At 41.2% G+C, this 18,569-nt stretch overlaps 1 protein-coding gene across 1 annotated transcript in view; it reads left to right on the top strand.

The window, feature by feature from the left end:
- Positions 1-4,744, top strand: part of LOC115458627 (lipopolysaccharide-induced tumor necrosis factor-alpha factor homolog) — a 51,450-nt gene extending 46,706 nt beyond the window's left edge. The window contains exon 4 of the mRNA XM_030188470.1: positions 1,047-4,744. Within this exon, the coding sequence (XP_030044330.1) occupies positions 1,047-1,155 (109 nt within the window). The 3' untranslated portion in view covers positions 1,156-4,744. The remainder of the gene's footprint in view (positions 1-1,046) is intronic.
- The last annotated feature ends 13,825 nt before the right edge of the window (positions 4,745-18,569 follow it).

Here is an 18,569-nt window from a genome sequence, read left to right as displayed (position 1 = left end):
ACTGCTTGGCTGAATTGGCAGCCTATGCAGTGCATTAAGAGAACTATTGCTTTTCGGTTGCTGTTAAGGCTTGGCGGTACTTTGTCGTGTTCTTCCTACACAGTTTAGCCAGTCTTCATCCAGGCGAGATTTACACAGTCTCTTTTCCAGTTTCCGTCCTTAGCGTTTTAAGGCATTTTTATGTGTGAAGGTCCATTTTTCGGAGAGAATTGTGTTAGGATATGCAAAGTCCCCTTCCCCCTTTGTATTTTATGAAAGGTTCCGCCAGATACAGAGCCTTTGTAAAATAGCTAGATAAACACTGGCAAAAGGTATTTGCTGTATCATCTAAAGGGTTTGTATTTTTTAAAAAGCTGCACATGGTAAGAGTCTCGCTGTCCCTCGAATGTGCATGGGAGTAGCTTTTTAAAATCGCTGCCCCATTTGTCCATGCAACTTCTCCCCCATCTATATAGCTTTGCAGTTCCTGACTGTAACACCCTCACCCTCTGTTCTTATGGGGGGGTCCCTGGTGGTCTAGGGGGAACAAGAATGATGCCTAGTTGCTCCTCTGTTTGGCTACAGGTTCAAAATGGCAGCTTTGAACTCTCAGCAGTAATCATATGGTAGTACCATCAAGGGTTAAGATGCCAAAAGCTTAACCCCCTAGCAGAAGTACCATGAGACCCATGCTAGGGGGTTAAAGCTTCTGTTGTTAAACTGGAACCAAATGGAGTAGGAGCAATTAGGCATGGCTCATGTACATAGTAGCTTCTCTTAACAAGCAAAGCCTTTTGTAGAATACAGAGGGAGTTTTACACATCTGAATACCTCAATCCTCCTCTTCACAACCTAGTTAAAGGGGGCCTTCACATAACTATACAGTGTATATTTAGGGGACCTTTTACTAAAGCTTTGCACATGCTAAATGCTAAGAAGCAATCGGCTTCTTAGCATTTAGCGTGTACTAAGCTGCAGTAAAAGGACCCCTTAATCTTTCCTCTGCTTGTGCTCAAGGATTCCATTTGTTTTAATTCTAAGAAAATGTATTCATCTTAACTTTTTAGGTGTGCGTTCGGATGCTGTTTGATTCCTTTCTGCGTTGATGCCCTCCAGGATGTGGATCATTATTGCCCAAACTGTAAAGCACTGCTTGGCACCTACAAACGTCTATAGACCTCTGTCAGATGTTCTCTGAGAATGTTAGATTTCTTTTTTTTTTTTTCTAGCACCTTTTCAAGCCATTTCTGAACCTGGCAAAGATGTCAGCGATGCCACACTCAAAGGCTGAATATAAATTTGGATTTAAAAACTGTAGGCAGGCAAAAAGTAAAATTTTGTATCCGTTCTGAGCCCAGAATTTTATTGTACTTTCAAGAATATTTTTGCAAATGTCAATTTTTCATAATCTTGTATAGTAAATGCAGGTTGCAATAATGTCTAGCTTGTTAAGGGAAGATTGCAATTCATTTTGTTTAAAAAGTGTATTGGAAAATATTTTCATATTCAGAGTGCCTTCTTTTTTTCCCCCCCTAAATTTCAGGATTTGGGGTTGTAAAGTTTTTATGCACCAAAATGGGTACCTTTCTGGATACACTGGGTGTTGTAGTTTTACCTTTTTAAGAAAGGTGGTTCGATTTTTCATTATTTTATATGAAATCATCTTTTATTGAAGTTTTCAGATATAACAGTTGTACTGAAAAAGAAAAGATTATAAACCGAAAAAGCAGCAACAACAACAATTGCAAGTTTTATCCCAGAGTATCATCCCCACCTCCCCTCACCCCTTACCCCCTCAACACTAAATCCATCTTATAAGGAGCAAATTTCAACATGGTATCTAACTTCACAAATTGAGTAACAAAACTGTGCAAGTGAGTCCGTAATTTTATAAAATGATTTTTTTTTCTTATCTGCTTCTCCCCTGACATATTCCATTTTGAATCAAATGATACATTTGATTTTTGCCATTGTGCCAGTGTGGGAGGTTCTGGACATATCCATTGTAATAGAATGTAAAGTTTTGCAGTTAAAGACTTTCTGTACAAATGAAGCAGATTAAATTGTATCCAATCCGAGAGACATGATTTTTGCGCTGTTAGGAAGGGATTGTCCCACACAGTTCTTCTTATATGGACACTATCCTAAACATTCCAGGATAACATGTCCACCAGCAATGCCAATAAGTATCCTCTGCATTCCCACATCTGACAATTACCAGTTCATCCCTCCCTAATTCTACTGATCCAGCTTGATTTCCTTATTTAAGCTTTTTTTTTATTTTTATTTTTATTAAAAGGCTATCTTAGAGGTACATAACATGAACAGCAGTGATTACTGCATACTAGAGCCAGGTGTACTGAAATAGGGTTATCAATTTCATGATGCCAAATTTCACTCCCAGTTGTGAAAGTAACCTTTTTGTCAGCTCATCTGGTGGATAAAGCTTGCATAAACATGCATTATTGGGTCAGTTGACATTTCATGGAGATGCTGGTCTCTTATTTATCATGGTAACGTTTTAATGGTAAAACAGCATGGGAAAGCAAAACTTGGGTGTAGTTTTTCCTTATTGAACCTTTTTATGGTAATTTGCCTCTATGCCAACTTTGTGTTCACTCTGTGATGACACAAAATCTCATCTGAAAAGTTTAAGTAGTTTAATGGTTGTAAGTTGCTTTTTGTATTATCGTGGTAACCTTTTGCAAGACAGTGGGAATCGATTGGCCTAACTAAGCTTCCTTTTGTTCTCCAATACAAACAATAGCACTGGCAAACACGTCAGCCAGGTTTTTATAATGCATATTCAGTGTACTTTCTCTTGTAAACATTTTATTATATTTCTACTAGTTAAACAGCAGCCTTTTAGAATCCTGATACAGCTTCCATGAGTGCTGAACGTTGAGCTGGTGTTTAAAATGTAGGTGTTCTAGTTTTATTGTTGTAATTATCTGTTAACATAAACTTAAAAATAAAATTGAAAGGAAAAAGTGGTAGTATGGCGCAGTGAGGAGTCATCCTACCTGTTGGATTTTGGGAAGGCTGCGTATCTGATGCCTTGAAGCTGTGAGGGTGCAAGAGCTTTTGTGATGGTTGATCTTGGAGACTTCTATACCCTGGATTAGCAAGAGATCCATTGAGGCATATTTTCAAAGCACTTAGCCTTCCAAAGTTCCATACGTTTCTGTGGAACTTTGGAAGGCTAAGTGCTTTGAAAATATGCCTCACAGTCTACTGGGTTCGCCGTCTGGAGAGAGTTTTATAAAGAGGAGATGATAAACAAATTCAATTGCCTTTTATATGAATGCTGTTACCTTCTGGGGATTGTATTCTGAATATCTTTTTTGATGAAGGAAAGAACTGACCTCTGTTCTTCGGGAAATGCATGTGAGAATTGTAATACGTTAACTTCAGTGTGACTACTGGGCGGGGGGGGGGGGGGGTCCACTGATTGCCATACTGTGTGTTTCTCTAATGTACTTAGAATCAACTACAACAATCATTAGCGAGAACATTTAACACTGATATCCCAACAAAGTACAGTTCTCAATGAAAAGAGAAATCAAACAAAAATAGAGATCGCAGACAATTGCAGTAATTAAGTAAAATTTTTCGAGGAAGGTGGTTTATGCCAATGATGCATCATTTTGGCTCCTGAAGGCTAAATTTTTGGAGTTCTGTGAGGCTCTGAGTCTTTTTCCTTTCTCTATTTTGATTAATTACTCTTTTCATTGAGAACTGTATTTTGTTGAGATCTCTAATGTGCCTGGTCTGCCCACTCCATATGGTGGTGAGAGATTTTTTTCAAGTCTGCAAATCAGTTGAACAGTTAATCCCTAGAACCAACTGTTGCGTAAATGAAGAATTCCCTGGTTTTACAGCATGGGAAACTACTACAGACGTAGATAAATTGACTCTGTTCCCAATTGTGACATCAATGAAAGGCAGTCAGCAAAACTGCAGGGTTTGTGGTGCATTTTTTTTTTCTTTCAAAATGCAGCTTAGGTTTCACAACCCTGTAGAAGCTGAGGGGGGGGATTTTTGTTTTTATTCTCTTTAAAGTTGGATGTTGTGGTGGGAGGTCCAGGTTTAGTTTGAAGCTGCTCCTACTGAGGTTGCTTGTTTTGTCCTGGGATTTTTATACTTTATGCACCTTCATTTTTATTATCCAGTCATGCAACAGTCTTTTTTTTTATTTTGCTAAAGGGCCACAGATCACAGCTACCTTTTTTGGCATGTGATTTACATGGACCCTGAGCCTGGGTGGTTGCTCTTGTCTGATGTGATGCCTATGCTTAAATTTTGGATGACCATAAATGCTGCTTCTGTAGCATCACCAGCCCCTGCCAATGTGAGCTGGAGCCAGATCTGGTAATCAAATTGGGGCATCTTGTAGGGCTACGTATAGTGTTGGAACACAGTTTTATGGAGTATTGTATGAAAAGCACCTTTTGGTTTCAGACAACCCACAGAAATTTAGCCCTGGCTATCCCTGTTGACACATGAAACTTGGGGATGTTTTGACCTTCCTGTTAAAAAGGGGAGGAAGGGAAGCTAAAAAGTAAATGAACAGCTGTTTTGAGGTCTTGTGTCCTCCATTTCCTGTATATAAAATTGCTTTTTGCTGTATGGACCAAAGACATTTAACTCTGTAAACTGTGTGAATAATATATATATGAACAATATTGCTGATGTTTGTTTTAAAATGCTCTGTGCTTGTTACTTGGCTTTATGGAAAATAAATGTTCAAGGATAGTCTATGACAAAATATTTTTGAATTATTATATTTGTCATTTCAAAAGAAAGGTTAAAGGTCTTCTGCAAAATATTCACTGCCCCAGGGATCTGCAGAAGGACTAGTTATTTTAAAATATTTATAAATGATATTGGAAAGGAAGCAGCAAGTAAGGTGATCAGACTTTCAGATGATGACAAAATCTCAAATCATGAGCTGATTATGTGGCACTATAGGACTACCTTGCAAGATGAGGACTGTGTGTCTAAATGAAATTTTTATTCAAAATATCTTAGTTTTTTTTTTAACATAATGCAACAGAAGAAGGCCAATACAGCTTGCATTCTTAAGGAGCAGGATGCACTCTTTAGCGGACACATGAGTGTGTGCATGAAAACACTGTCTTGATTTTAATTATGATGATGATTTCTGTTTTTAGTTTAGTCCTTTCTCTATGGAAATTCACTTTTGACATGCTATCGCTTCAATCTATCCCTGTGCACTGGGGCGATCACACTCTGTCTCCACCTGCTCTTTCAAAGGTAAGACAGTTTGGTCGGTTTCTCCATTCAGGCCTTCACTCTCCTGGAGCTCCTTCCACCTCTCATTGTATTCGGATTGCGCTAGTGAATGCTCGCTCCATTGGGGGAAAATATTTTCTTACCAGAATAGATAAGAGGCTGGGGCCTTGCTGTTATTTACACATCTAGTCTTCCAATTTGCCAAACTCAACCCATTAGCTCCCACACCCTTAGAACTTTAACCCCTTACACACCTTCAAGAACTCTTCGCTCCATGGGTCTAAACCTCTTCAGTACCTTCCTTACACCAGGTCCGTTTTGACTCCATTCAGACCAGAATTTTCACTGTAAATGGCCCCACACTCTGGACTTTTGTTGCCCTTGTATCTTCAACTGGAGCATGCTCTTGATGGTTTCAAAATAGGGGTAAAAAAAAAAAAAACCTTTCAACTTAATAATGCCTTCACGTCTGAGTCTGCTTAGTGTGTTCAGTTATTGGTGCAGCTTTGCTATGTAGGTTTGGTGCTGGGTCTACGGCACAACTGCTTTGTTTCCCCCTCTTCGTCTATTCCCTGCCCTGCTCATGGTCTTCTGCCTAACATTTTTTTCTATCCTATCAACCATTGTAGTTCCTTTCAAAGTTATTTATATTGTACTTTGTATATTATGAATCGCTCTGAAAGTGTACCCGTGAAGTGGTATATCAAATTGAACCTTGGATTTGACAGACATCTACTTTTTCTCAGTTGACGTTCAAGGGGAGTTCAGATATTGTAGCTATTTTTCCTGACCCTAGAGTACTTATAATAAGTTTTGTACCTGAGACAATTGAGGGTTAAGTGACATGCCCAAGATCATATGGGGCCACAGTGGGATTTGAACCAGGCTTCCCTTGTTCTCGGCCCACTGCCTTATTACGTTGCTCCTCCACTCCACTTGTACATACCTACGTTAGTCTGTGGTCATTATTAAGTTGCAACCACCCTCTTTGTTTTCCTACATACACAAGTTTTATGGGGTAAGGGGTGAGGGTGACTGGGGCTGCATGGACATGTTAGCCTTGCTCAAATGAACAGACTATTCCAGTGCAGGTTTTGCCCAAAACATGTATGGAGTTGTAGCTCATAGGGAATTTAATAGCAAAGTGGCAGCCTTAGCTAGGGCCATCTGTACTGAAGGACAAATCAGTGGAAAATAACCCATGCCGCTGTTTAAATGTCAAGGTCTGATAAACTGATATTGTAGTAAGCTTATAAACACAACCAGCAATCTTTACGTTCCCAGAGTGGTGGAGTTGATCTTTCTTGAATGGCTGCTGAATCTGACTCTTCTCCCCCTTTTCCCACAACTTGCTTTTTATGGTAAGACTGATTGTGACTGCTCTCTAGCTGGCCAATGGCTGGAGAGAAAAATCTGAGACTTAACTCTGTAGCTGGTGCTTTTCAGCCACCAGTAATTGGAAACAAAAATTGCAAGTTTACATACAAATCCAAAACATGCCCAATGCTCAGGTAATTCTTGATATCTTTATTAATGAACAGTTCTCAAAATGTCCACTAGACTGAAAGACAGGACCTGTTTCGAGGCTGCATCAGGGACGGGCATCAGGCCACATCCGCTTTGATTATCATCCATTGTGTTACCCCCACCACTACACTGTGTATAGAGTGTGGGATACTGTTGGACAGTGTCAATCTTATATTTATGCTAATATGTATTAAATCACTGTAACAACTCTGGCACTGTATCATTTAATCACAGAAAGTACTGATATAATCGGAGACATGAGGCTCAAATTCTTCCCTATAAATCCACTCATTCAAATATGCCAATTAGAGATAATTTCTGAGGCCTATATATCATTATTGGCTCAATTCAACTATTTGCTCTTAAAATTGTGGTGTTTTATGTAGTTCAATTCAGAAGTTCTAGCTTTACTCATCTGAAATAACTTCATGAAGAAGGAACATTGTTTCCAGCCAGTGCTAATGACTTCTCGTATGTGTTTTGACCTGGCTGGTTGTGTTGCTGCGTTAGGCTTTGTCATGGTGGAGCACTCAACTCGGTCATGAAACACTGGTCTAGTCAATACCCAGATACGAGACGAATGTGACATACAGGCATGGTTAAAAATAAAGGTGTTATATCAACCATAACCAAATAGTAGATGCAGTGGTTTGAAAGACTATTTCATTTTTCTAGAAACCAAGTTGGAGGGTTGGGGGAAGAATTTGCTACCAGCTCCGTGACTGAACTACATGCTGAAAAATCTTGTGACTTCTTGGTTTCTAAATTTAAACTTCCTGTGCAGTTCTGGTTTGTCCATCCAGCGGGTGCTTTAATTGTTTTGCAAGTGCAACGTCACTCTGAGTTGATGGTAATGAAATTGCACCATGTTTTCATATTCTATATCTGTGCTAGGTTTTTCATTTGGAAGATTTTCTACTTGTACTTTGGCCTTAAGTATATTGAATATCTTCTGTGGTTAACAAATGAAAATATGTAAGGAAGAGAGCAAGAACTGAACTCCTTTCCTATAGGTAAAAACTAAATTTAAAAAAAATCTATTAAATTTATTTTAAGCGTACACCTAGCCTTGAGAAATGTTTTCAACCCCATCCTGTGGCCAGAAACATATGTATCACACATTTTTGCACGCACTGCCTGCCATGGGGTGTGAATCTTATCTTATGCATGTTCATTGTGGATATCCTGAAAACCTTGACTGGGGTGTCTTGAGGACTCGTCTGAATCACTGTGTAAAGTCATGTGATTATTTTTTATTTTTGTTACATTTGTACCCCGCGCTTTCCCACTCATGGCAGGCTCAATGCGGCTTACATGGGGCAATGGAGGGTTAAGCTGCCTGTGCCTGAAGTGGGAATCGAACTCAGTTCCTCAGGACCAAAGTCCACCACCCTAACCACTAGGCCACTCCTCCACAGATTTCTTTTTAATGGTGATAATGGCTGTAGCACTAGCATGTAGTGTTTTGTTTTTTTGTTTTACTTTCCTTTTATTAGGCTGTTGGGTGATTATAAACTTGAACAATTTTAATCATGAGATTTAATTACAATTAATCTTGACTTAACTGGCTTGGTGTTGTACCAATATTTCACTTAACACATCATCAGCTAATTAGCGTGGGGGCAAGGCTGGAGCAGGGACAGAGCTAGGGGTTGCCAAAATGCCCCTGCAGCTATGTACCAGTGCCCCTCCTCACCCATCATTACTGCTGCCTTCCTTTGTTGATCCCCATGGCTGCCTTGCAGCTGTGCCCTAGCTCTTACAGTAACTGGAAATTGAATCACAGGAAGGCAGAAATTGGTATGTGCCATGATGTTGGACCTGTGGGAGCTGGGGAAGGGAGGCAGAGAGCACAGCAAAGTTAACCCAAAAATTTTAATCATGAAAAAAAAACCCATATTGCATCAAAAACTAATGGAAGCAGAATCTTAGAGCGTAAAATATTTTTGTGCATGAAAACAAAAAAAAAAAAAAAAGAGTAGGATTGGGGAGGGAAAATGTGATCAAATGATGATCTTAAGGTACCCAAACTGATTGAAAAGATGATGGGAAAAGCCAGAAGGATGTTTGGGTGTGATACTGTTCAAAAATACCATCCTGGAATCCCAGGCCAAATGTATTCCATGTATTAAAAAAGGAGGAAGGAAGACCAAACAATAGCATGGTTCAAAATTGAGATGAAGGAAGCTATGAGCTAAAAGAAAATCATTCAGAAAATGGAAGAAGGATCTGAGTGAAAATAATAAGAAATAGTATAATGAATGGTAAGTCTAATGCAAAATGCTGATAAGGAAGGCAAAGAGGGACTTTGAAAAAAAAGATTGTGTTGGAGGCAAAAACACATAGTAAATATTTTTTTTAGGTATATTAAAAGCAAGAAGCCAGCAAAAGAATCAGTTGGACTGCTAGATGACTGAGAGGTATAATGGGGCACTCAGGGGAGACAGCCATAGCGGAGAGATTAAATGAATTCTTTGCTTCTGTCTTCACCGAGGAAGATTTGGGAAAGATACCAGTGCCAGAAATAGTATTCAAAACTGACAACTCAGAGAAACTGAAATCTCTGTAAACCTGGAAGATGTAATGGTGCAATTTAACAAACTGAAGAGTAGCAAATCATCTGGACTGGATGGTATTCATCCCAGAGTACTAATAGAATTTTAAAAAAAATGAACTTGTAGAGCTATTGTTAGTAATATGTAATTTATCTTTAAAATCAAGCACGGTATTGGAAGATTGGAGGGTAGCCAATATAATGCCAATTTTTAAAAAAGATTCCAGAGGTGATCTGGGAATTTATATACTCACATCAGTACCAGGCAAAATGGTAGATACTATTATAAAGAACAAAATTACAGTACATATTCAAAAGCATGGATTAATGAGACAGAGCCAACATGGATTTAGTGAAGGGACATCGTGCCTCACCAATCTATTACTTATCTTTGAAGGGGTGGACAAAAGCGAGCCGGTCGATATTGTGTATCTGGATTTTCAAAAGGCATTTGACAAAGTACCTCATGAAAAACTCCAGGAAATTGGAGAATCATGGGATAGGAGGTAGTGTTCTATTGTGTATTAAAAACTGGTTAAAAGATAGAAAACAGAGTAGGGTTAAATGGTCAGTATTCTCAATGGAGAAGGGTAGATAATGGGGTTCCCCAGCGGTCCATGCTGGGACTGCTGCTTTTAATATATTTATAAATAATCTAGAGATGGGAGTAACTAGTGAGGTATTTAAATTTGCCGATGACACAAAGTTATTAAATTGCAAGAGGATTGTGAAAAATTAGAAGAGGACCTTACAAGACTGGGCATCCAAATGGCAGATGAAGTTTAATGTGAGCAAGTGCAAGGTGATGCATGTGGGAAAGAGGAACCTGAATTATAGCTACATGAGGCAAGGCTCCACAGTAGGAGTCACCGACCAGGAAAAGGATCTAGGTGTCATTGTTGATGATACATTGAAACCCTCTACTCAGTGTGCGGTGGCGGCTAAGAAAGCAAATAATGTTAGGTATTATTAGGAAAGGAATGGAAAACAAAAATAAGGATGTTATAATTCCTTTGTATTGCTCCATGGTGCGACTGCACCTCGGATATTGTGTGCAATTTTGTACTAGGCTGTGCATTTGGTTTGCTATTCTCTAAACATTATAAAATATTACAGAAAAATATGACAGGAATTAGAGAAAAAAAAAGTCTTTTATTCTTACTCACCAGCACAGCATCAAATATCAATTGCCAGTTGTAACAAACTTACAAAATCTAACATGAGAGCCTCTGATAATTGTAAGTAATCAGACTAATTATATAAAGAAGAGAAAAAGGAGACAGGAAAGTTTATTCCTTATACAAAGGTCACAGAACAAACAGAAAGAATGAATGAAAAAGATTCTTAGCTGTAAAGAATTAGTTTTTACAAAGGGTGGAGAGCACCTCCTTTGGGGAAAAATAGGCCAAGCATGGCTAGTTTTGCAGAGTTTCTTTGCAGTGTGGTTTTATAGGCTGTGGTGAGCATCCACCTCTCCTCTACCCTGGACCAATCATAAGTGCTACATAGGTGCTGGAGCCTTGTAATTGGGTCTTTCATATGTGCTGGAGGCTTGCAATTGGTGTCCTTGCCACACCTCTTCTCAGTAAATTACATTTGTAACAAGTTAGACCAGGTAGCTGAGTTGCCCTTGCAACAGGAGGTCCCATCAGAGTTTGTGACCAGCCAGCAATTCCTTCATGCGGCTGATAGTAAAGAAAGATGGGAGATGGGAAATGGTGCAGCATACCTGAACTAGAACATTATACCTAAAAATTATAGACACTTCCCTATGAGAAAAAGCTAAAGCAGCTAGGGCTCTTCAGCTTGGAGAAAAAATGGCTGAGGGGAGATGTGATAGAGATCTATAAAATAATGAGTGAAGTGAAATGGGTAGACGTGAGTCGCTTGTTTACTCTTTCCAAAAATACTAGGACTAGGGAGCACACAATAAAGCTACAACGTAGTAAATTTAAAACAAATCAGAGAAAATATTTCTTCACTCAACATGTAATTAAACTCTGTAATTTATTGCCAGTTAGCTTAGCTGGGTTTCAAAAAGGTTTGGATAACTTCCTAAAAGAAAAGTCCATAATCCATTATTAAAATAGAGTTATAAAATAAACTTGGGGAAAATTCACTGTTTATTTCTGAGATAAGCATAAGCAGCATACAATGTATTGTACTGTTTTGGGATCTTGCCAGCTACTTGTAACCTGGATTGGCCACCGTTGGAAACAGAATGCTAGGCTTGATGGACTTTCGGTCTGTCCCAGTGTGGCAATACTTATGTTCTTATGTAAAGAGGAATGGCCAGCAGGAAAAACAAGGTGATAGGCCTCTGTCTTTCTGGGAGACCCTATTTAGAGTACAGTGTAGAATTCTGGAGACCACACCCTCAAAGATGTTTTAAAAATAGGATGGAGTCAGGCCAGAGAGCAACTACTAAACTAGTCAGTGGTCTTCTTCATAAAGTGTATAGGGACAAACTTACCCCCACCCCCCATGTACTAAGCCACGTGCTAATTCATTTTGAATGGGCTGTGTCGGCTTTGCTGCGTGGCTTAGTAAACAGGGGTGCTAGATACTGCAACACGTACCCAGTTCTTGGGGTACATGCAGCTGGTTGGGTTTTCATGCTCTGCTCTCTTGGTATGCAAATCTCATGTATATTCATTATGGATATCCTGAAAAACCTAACTGGATGGGACCTGAGAACTGGGTTGAGAAATACCGACTTAGAGAGTATTGAGGAATAGTGATATTACTATGCTATACACACCAAGGTCGACCTTCGGCATGCTTCTAGCTGAACTGGCTGCCACAATTGCTAGTGGAAGGAAAGGAGAAAAACAGTCCTTGAAACTGTTCTGAATCGCTCAGGCTCTCTGTTTGAAGAAACACGCTTGATTTCATTGTAGCAATGTTAACCTTGGTTGAGTAATGACTGTCATTACTGATTGAAGTATGCATGTACGGGGAAATTCTATAAATGGTGCTGAAAAGTCAGTGCCGGCACAAAATATAAGTGTTAAGCACTCCAGGATAAGCACCCATTATGGAACAGTGCTCAGAGCTAAGTCTGGGTCTAACTTTGGGTGCCAGTATTTACGCATATTATTTTATTTATTTTAAACATGTATAAATTGCCTAACTCCTAAGCGGTTTACAAAAAACACATACTGGTGTTTCATGACTTTGGGGAAAATGAGTATTTCATCAGTTTGAAGAGTGCTCCTTGACAAAGCCCTAATACAGCAACTCCAATACATAAACCTCAATTAAAATACACAGCACCTGTACTCAAAATGTATAAAACAAACAAATGCCAAAACCTGGTATAAATGTTGATTGCCTAATTTTCAGGCGTTGAGTGTGCACATCATAGTTTTCTATACCATTATGCGTAACTTTTAGGAATGGTTCCTGATCTGCCCATACTCCTCCCTTGGCCATACCCTGTTTGAGAAGCACACCAGAAAAGTTAGGGGGGCCCTTTTACTAAGCCATGTAGGCGCCTACGCATGCTCAATGTGCGCCAATTTGGAACTACCAGCTGGCGACTGCATGGACTGGGTGGTAATTTCATTTTGTATGTGCGTCCAGTAGGTGCGCCGGAAATTTTCCGGCGCATAGCACTAACTGGGTGGTAATCAGCATTGTATGCATGCTGATGATTACTGCCTGGTTAACACATGAGACCTTACTGCTAACTCAATGGGTGGCGGTAAGGTCTCGGGCCCAAAATGGGTGCATGCCAATTTTCATTTTACCGCCTCCCCCCCAAAGGCCTTTTTTGTAGGTGCGCTGAAAAATGAACCTGTGCATGTCCAGTACACGCGTCTATACCAGTGCAGGCCACTTTTCAGTGCACCTTAGTAAAAGGACCCCAGGCGCAAACGTTATAGAATAGCACCTAGGACAGATGTGTATGCCATTCCAAATTGGTGCCAATTAATTCCAATTATTATTGTTTAACTAAGGGGCCCTTTTACTAAGCTGCTGAAGGGCTAATGAGCGCCAAATTGACGCTACTGCCCGGGTAGCACGGGCACCCAGTGGTAATTTCGAAGTTGGCGTGTGTTGTTTCCCACGGTAGAAAATATTCTTCTAATTTCTACTGCGGGGGCGTTCCAGGCAGTAATCAGCAGTGTGGCACATTAGCATGTGAGCCCTTACCACTAGGTCAATGGGTGGCAGTAAATAGCTGCGGGCTACTTTTCATTTTAGCACACGGCCATTAAAAAAAAAAAGCCTTTCTTCCCAGCCATGGTAAAAAAAAAATGGCCTAGTATGTACCGATTTCACACATCCAAAATACTACAGGCCAAGGGCTAGTGTTTTATCTTTGTGTCTTAAAGTGCAATGATGGGCTGGTTTTGCCTGGCTGCCTGGCTGCCTTTGGTGGATTCCCAGTATGGCTCGGGATGCTGCACTAGGCTGGAACCTGTGCCACTGTCCAAAATTCAATATGATAAACAAAAATTCTTAAACGATGGAAGGCATATGACTAGGGAATAATAGGAGGAAAAAGTCTCATAAAGCTCCAGCCAGCAGAGTCTATAGAGCTGTAAAATTCTTCATCATCGGCAATAAAAAAACTCCTATTATAAATTTGGAAAAGTGTCTACTATTAACAACAAAATTTTTTTACTTGGCTCTAAAAAGAGTCTTGCCCTCTTCAGACAGTGCACAATTGCAGATGCAGAACTGCAGTTTTTGTTTTTGACACTAGACAATTTTCAAATTAAAAATAGGAGGGTTTTTCTGACAATGATGAAGAATTTTGCAGGTCTATAGACTCTCCCTGTCTGAGAATATTTGCTTAAGGTGTGTATGTTCTACAGTTAAATTCTCCTACCCCTTGGGTTATTATTGTTTGTAGTGGTTTCAAAAATCAGTATCTACTGGACCAAACTAGAGTGCACAGAAGGAGCTGTGATAACCCTCTTCACCTACCAACACAGCATGACTATGATCGAACAGGATAACACGCAATCTTCATCCATTCCAGCCCTCCACTTATACCTCATACGATCACTATACAACTTTATATTTGTTATCCACCGCCTGGGCGTTCTAAAAATGAAGTGGTGTAGATCGATGCTGCTCCATGAGTGTATGCCTCGCCCTCACGTCACAACGTGATGACGTAGAGGGCGGAGCACTTACACTCAACGAATCGCATCGCCCACCCAATCTTTGATGGCAAACACATTGAGAATGCGAACGACCTGCAACAAACGGAGGACTACCATCGCCCCGCCCTCGTGTCACAACGGAACACTGACACTTGGGAGGAAGTGAGGGAGCAAGCCAGCCTGAATGTGGGAGGGAGGGAGTGAGCCAACCAGAATGTGGGGGGAGGGAGCCAGCCAGCCTGCCTGAACGTGGGAGGGAGGGAGCCAGCTTGAACGTGACAGTGGGAGGGAGGGCCACAACCCTGAAAGGCGGAGGGAGGGGGGCCCACGACCCTGAAGTTGGGAGGGGGGAGGGGAGGAAAAAGGGGAGGGGAAGGAAGGGGAGGGGAAAAAGGGCGGGAGACGGAGCGGGGGCCCCTGCCGCACACTCTCATTCTTTCTCTCACACACACACACACACCCCCCTCTCACTCTATGTCACACATTCACTCTCACACACACTCAAACATACACACTACGATGAAAACCTTGCTAGCGCCCGTTTCATTGGTCTCAGAAACGGGCCTTTTTTTACTAGTAAATAAATAAAATAGAAAATGTGAAAAAACACCTTTGCACACCCATCCAAGCCCCCCCCTCCCCCCCCCCCCCCCCCCCCCCCCCCCCCCCATTGTGGTGGAGGACTTGGCCTGTGGTTTCTGAAGTAGGAAGTGAGTTTCGGAAACAGTGTCAGGACTAGGTTTGAAAAAAAAAATTGAACATTCTGGCATAAGGTCACAAAGAGGAAGAGAGAGGTGGAATTATGAATGAGAGGGGGGTTGGTTCTGGGGTTGGGTTGGTAAGTGGGAAGAATATGGTAGGAAAGGGAAGTGTCCAAGCACCCTCTGAATTTTCAGTAGGTCAGAGCTACTTTTAAATATTTTATTTATTTATTTATTGCGATTTATTAACCAACTTTATGAAGAGATTCAGTCAAGGTGATGTATATAATATAAAATATAATAAAGTTACTCATTAAAAACCTGAGTAAACAGCCAGGTCTTAACAAAACAATGCAAAGTGAGCCCTTCCTACATGTACTGTTGTAGCCACAATTGATTTTTTTGGAGTGGCCTAAGTTTAATGTGGGGGTGGGGCAGGAATTAGTCCCCACAGGTATGAGTCAGACTCTTATATTCTTAATGACAAATAATGTGTGTGTACCTAAAAATGTCTGCATCAGCTGTCAAGCATCATGTATAACACTTTCCCTAAACTTCACTTCTTGCTGGAATTACTGCAGGTTCCATGAGAAAACCAATAATTGAAAAATTACCAGTTTGTACTTTTTTCACAGTACTGTTTCTGTATTTTGCAAAGCTTAAACTTAATGTGTCAAACATTTACCAACACTGAAGTCCAAGTACATATAGAAACAATTTAATGAAACTGATACCTACCTCTTAATTCTGTTCTAAGTTTCCAAGTTTAATAAGGGCTTATACCTCGCTCATCAAGCAATATCTGAGCGACTTACAATAGGAACATATTTTGGTTTATAAATATGCAAGAACAAGGTTACATAGAAAGCAAAGAACTCATTATAGAAGCATCAGAGCTAATTAATCATGTACTAAAGCAACCATCAGTTTCCTCTTTCAGAATGTTCAGGCAGAGAGCAACCCAAAATCCAAAAACATTACATTAGTGCTGTCACCTCATTCCACTGCCAGACACTGCAAAGTAACACAAAACCCTACAAAATGACAGCCCCAATAACGAATAAACTCCTTGACTGTGTCCAGGGAAGGGTAATTTCCATTGGGTTTAGCGCCCTCAATCAAATTTTGAAAAGTTGGCTCATGGTTAGACTGTGCATGCAGTGCAACACTGGAGAAATAGAAACAGACCTACATATCTGCTTGCACTGAGCTGGGCATTTTATTTTTCCAAGTACTTTAGTTTCATTCTCTCTTTTCTTCTTTCTCCTCCTCTTTCATTCCAGAGTCTGCTGTTCATTTGCAATTTCTCCTCTGTCTTCTTCCATTCTTCCCTGTTTTTCTTTCATTTCTTTTTTCTGCCCCATGATTGCTGATTGTTATTGCTACTGGTCTTCCTGCAGGTTTTGCTACTGCTGCAATTAACCTGGTTTTGCTAGATATGGAATAGACTCCCTGAGCCAGTACGTCAAGCCAGTGGCGTAGCCAGACCTGACATTTTGGGCGGGCCCAGAGCTAATATGGGTGGGCACTAGGAGTGAGTAGTGTTTCTTGGGATTGCCCTGAATGTGACATTCAACATATGTATTTTTTCAAAATGCTACAGTCAGCATTTTAAGAAATGGGGGTTCACTGCTGCCATTAAATATTGATCCGCTTATTAGCAAATGGAGTATATAAGGCTATGTGTTGGCGTATTGACTATATCAGGGGTCATAAAAACAGCTCAGTCTATATTCATAAATCTGGTGAGTGGCTAAATAGCCAGCTAAAAACAACTGCACAAACCTGAATCCATATTTTAAAACCCCATAAGATATCTGTATATTATATGCATATCACTAGACAAGTATTTGCATATGCAAACACACACTAGCCCCAAAATGGCACTATTTAAAATTGATATGGCTGCCATACAACTTGATAGTAACTAGAGGGAGAGATACCCAATCAGCAAATCATACAAAATACAAGGAGTTCTCTTATAAATAGTAAGCAAATGTACCTGCTCCGTCGACGGAGAGATGACCCTCTTCTGCCACCCGGCACCCAGTCTTCAAAACGAAAAGTGAAGAAGCACCTCGCGTCTGCTCTGCACTGCGTTTGTCGCGTCGGCCCTTCAATCACTGTGTCCCGCCCTCGAGGAAATAGGAAGTTACATCAGAGGGCGGGACACAGTGATTGAAGGGCCGACGCGACGAGCGCAGTGCAGAGCAGACGTGAGGCGCTTCTTCACTTTTCTTTTTGAAGGCTGGATGCCGGGTGGCAGAAAAGTGTCGTCTCTCCGTCCGTTGACGGAGCTGGTAGGCAAGTGCAGGCGGGGGCGGGGGCAGGGCAGACGTTGATTGGGCGGGCCTGGAGGGAAAATGGCTGGGCCTGGGCCCATCCAGGCCCACCCGTGGCTACGCCCCTGCGTCAAGCTCAGTCTCTGGCCGTCTTCAAGTCTAGGCTTAAAACCCACCTCTTTGCTACTGCTTTCGACTCCTAACCATGACTCTCTTACTCAACACCCTCACTTATCACCCCTACCACTGCAATTTCCCCACCCCTAGCTGTCTGTTCATCTGTCCAATTTAGATTGTAAGCTCTGTTGAGCAGGGACTGTCTTTTCATGTTAATTTGTACAGCGCTGCGTAAGTCTAGTAGCGCTATAGAAATGTTTAGTAGTAGTATGTGGGGGAGGGGGAATGAGCTGAAGACAGAAGGGCCCAGGTCCTCGAGCCCCTCCCAGGGCTATGTCTCTGCCTACAGGGATGCAATAGGGCAGCTGTTCACAAAGATGTTTGGGACCCCCCATCCTGGCCCCATCAGGCCTTCCCCAGGTCAAGCCACTCCTCACGCACACTCTCTCCCCCTCAGTTCCCTCTTCCTCAGCCTTTATCACACTCTCTCCTCACTTGTCTCTTCCAAAATTGCCAGCTCACTACTCTCACGCACACTCTCTCTCCCTGTCCCAGGCCTTTTCTCTCTTCTGCCCAGCTACTCTCTACCAGTCTCTCTCCCTTTCAGCTGCTCCCAACATTCACCTTTGCACTTTCTATCCACAGACCTTTATGCGAATCTTCAAAAGGCAACTATCTGCAGAGTTTTCCATTAAAATTGTTTTTCTTCCTTTATTTCTCTTTCTCAATCCTTCTTCAGTTTCTGTCTTGATTTCTTTATTCTCTTATGTAGGGTTTCAGTTTCCATTTCTCTAGCTTTTCTTTATTTATGTCCCCTCCTCCTTACCAGGGCCGGTCCAACCCAGTAAGCGAGGTAAGCATGGCAGGAGGGCGCCGACCTCTGGAGGGCTCCGCCGCGCCATGTTGACCTTCGTCGCTTACCTCAGCTCTCGGACCCCGACAGCAGTCCTGCCTTCGGTTTCCTGCTCTGGTACCGCGCCGCCCTAGGGCATTTAAATCTTATATTTAAATTTACCTCCGACGTCGCAGCAGC

This window comes from Microcaecilia unicolor, unplaced genomic scaffold (genome assembly GCF_901765095.1).
Source record: "Microcaecilia unicolor unplaced genomic scaffold, aMicUni1.1, whole genome shotgun sequence".
Taxonomy (NCBI): Eukaryota; Metazoa; Chordata; class Amphibia; order Gymnophiona; family Siphonopidae; genus Microcaecilia; species Microcaecilia unicolor.
The sequence above is the reverse complement of the archived record's forward strand: the minus strand, read 5'-3'. Positions and strand labels throughout refer to the sequence as shown.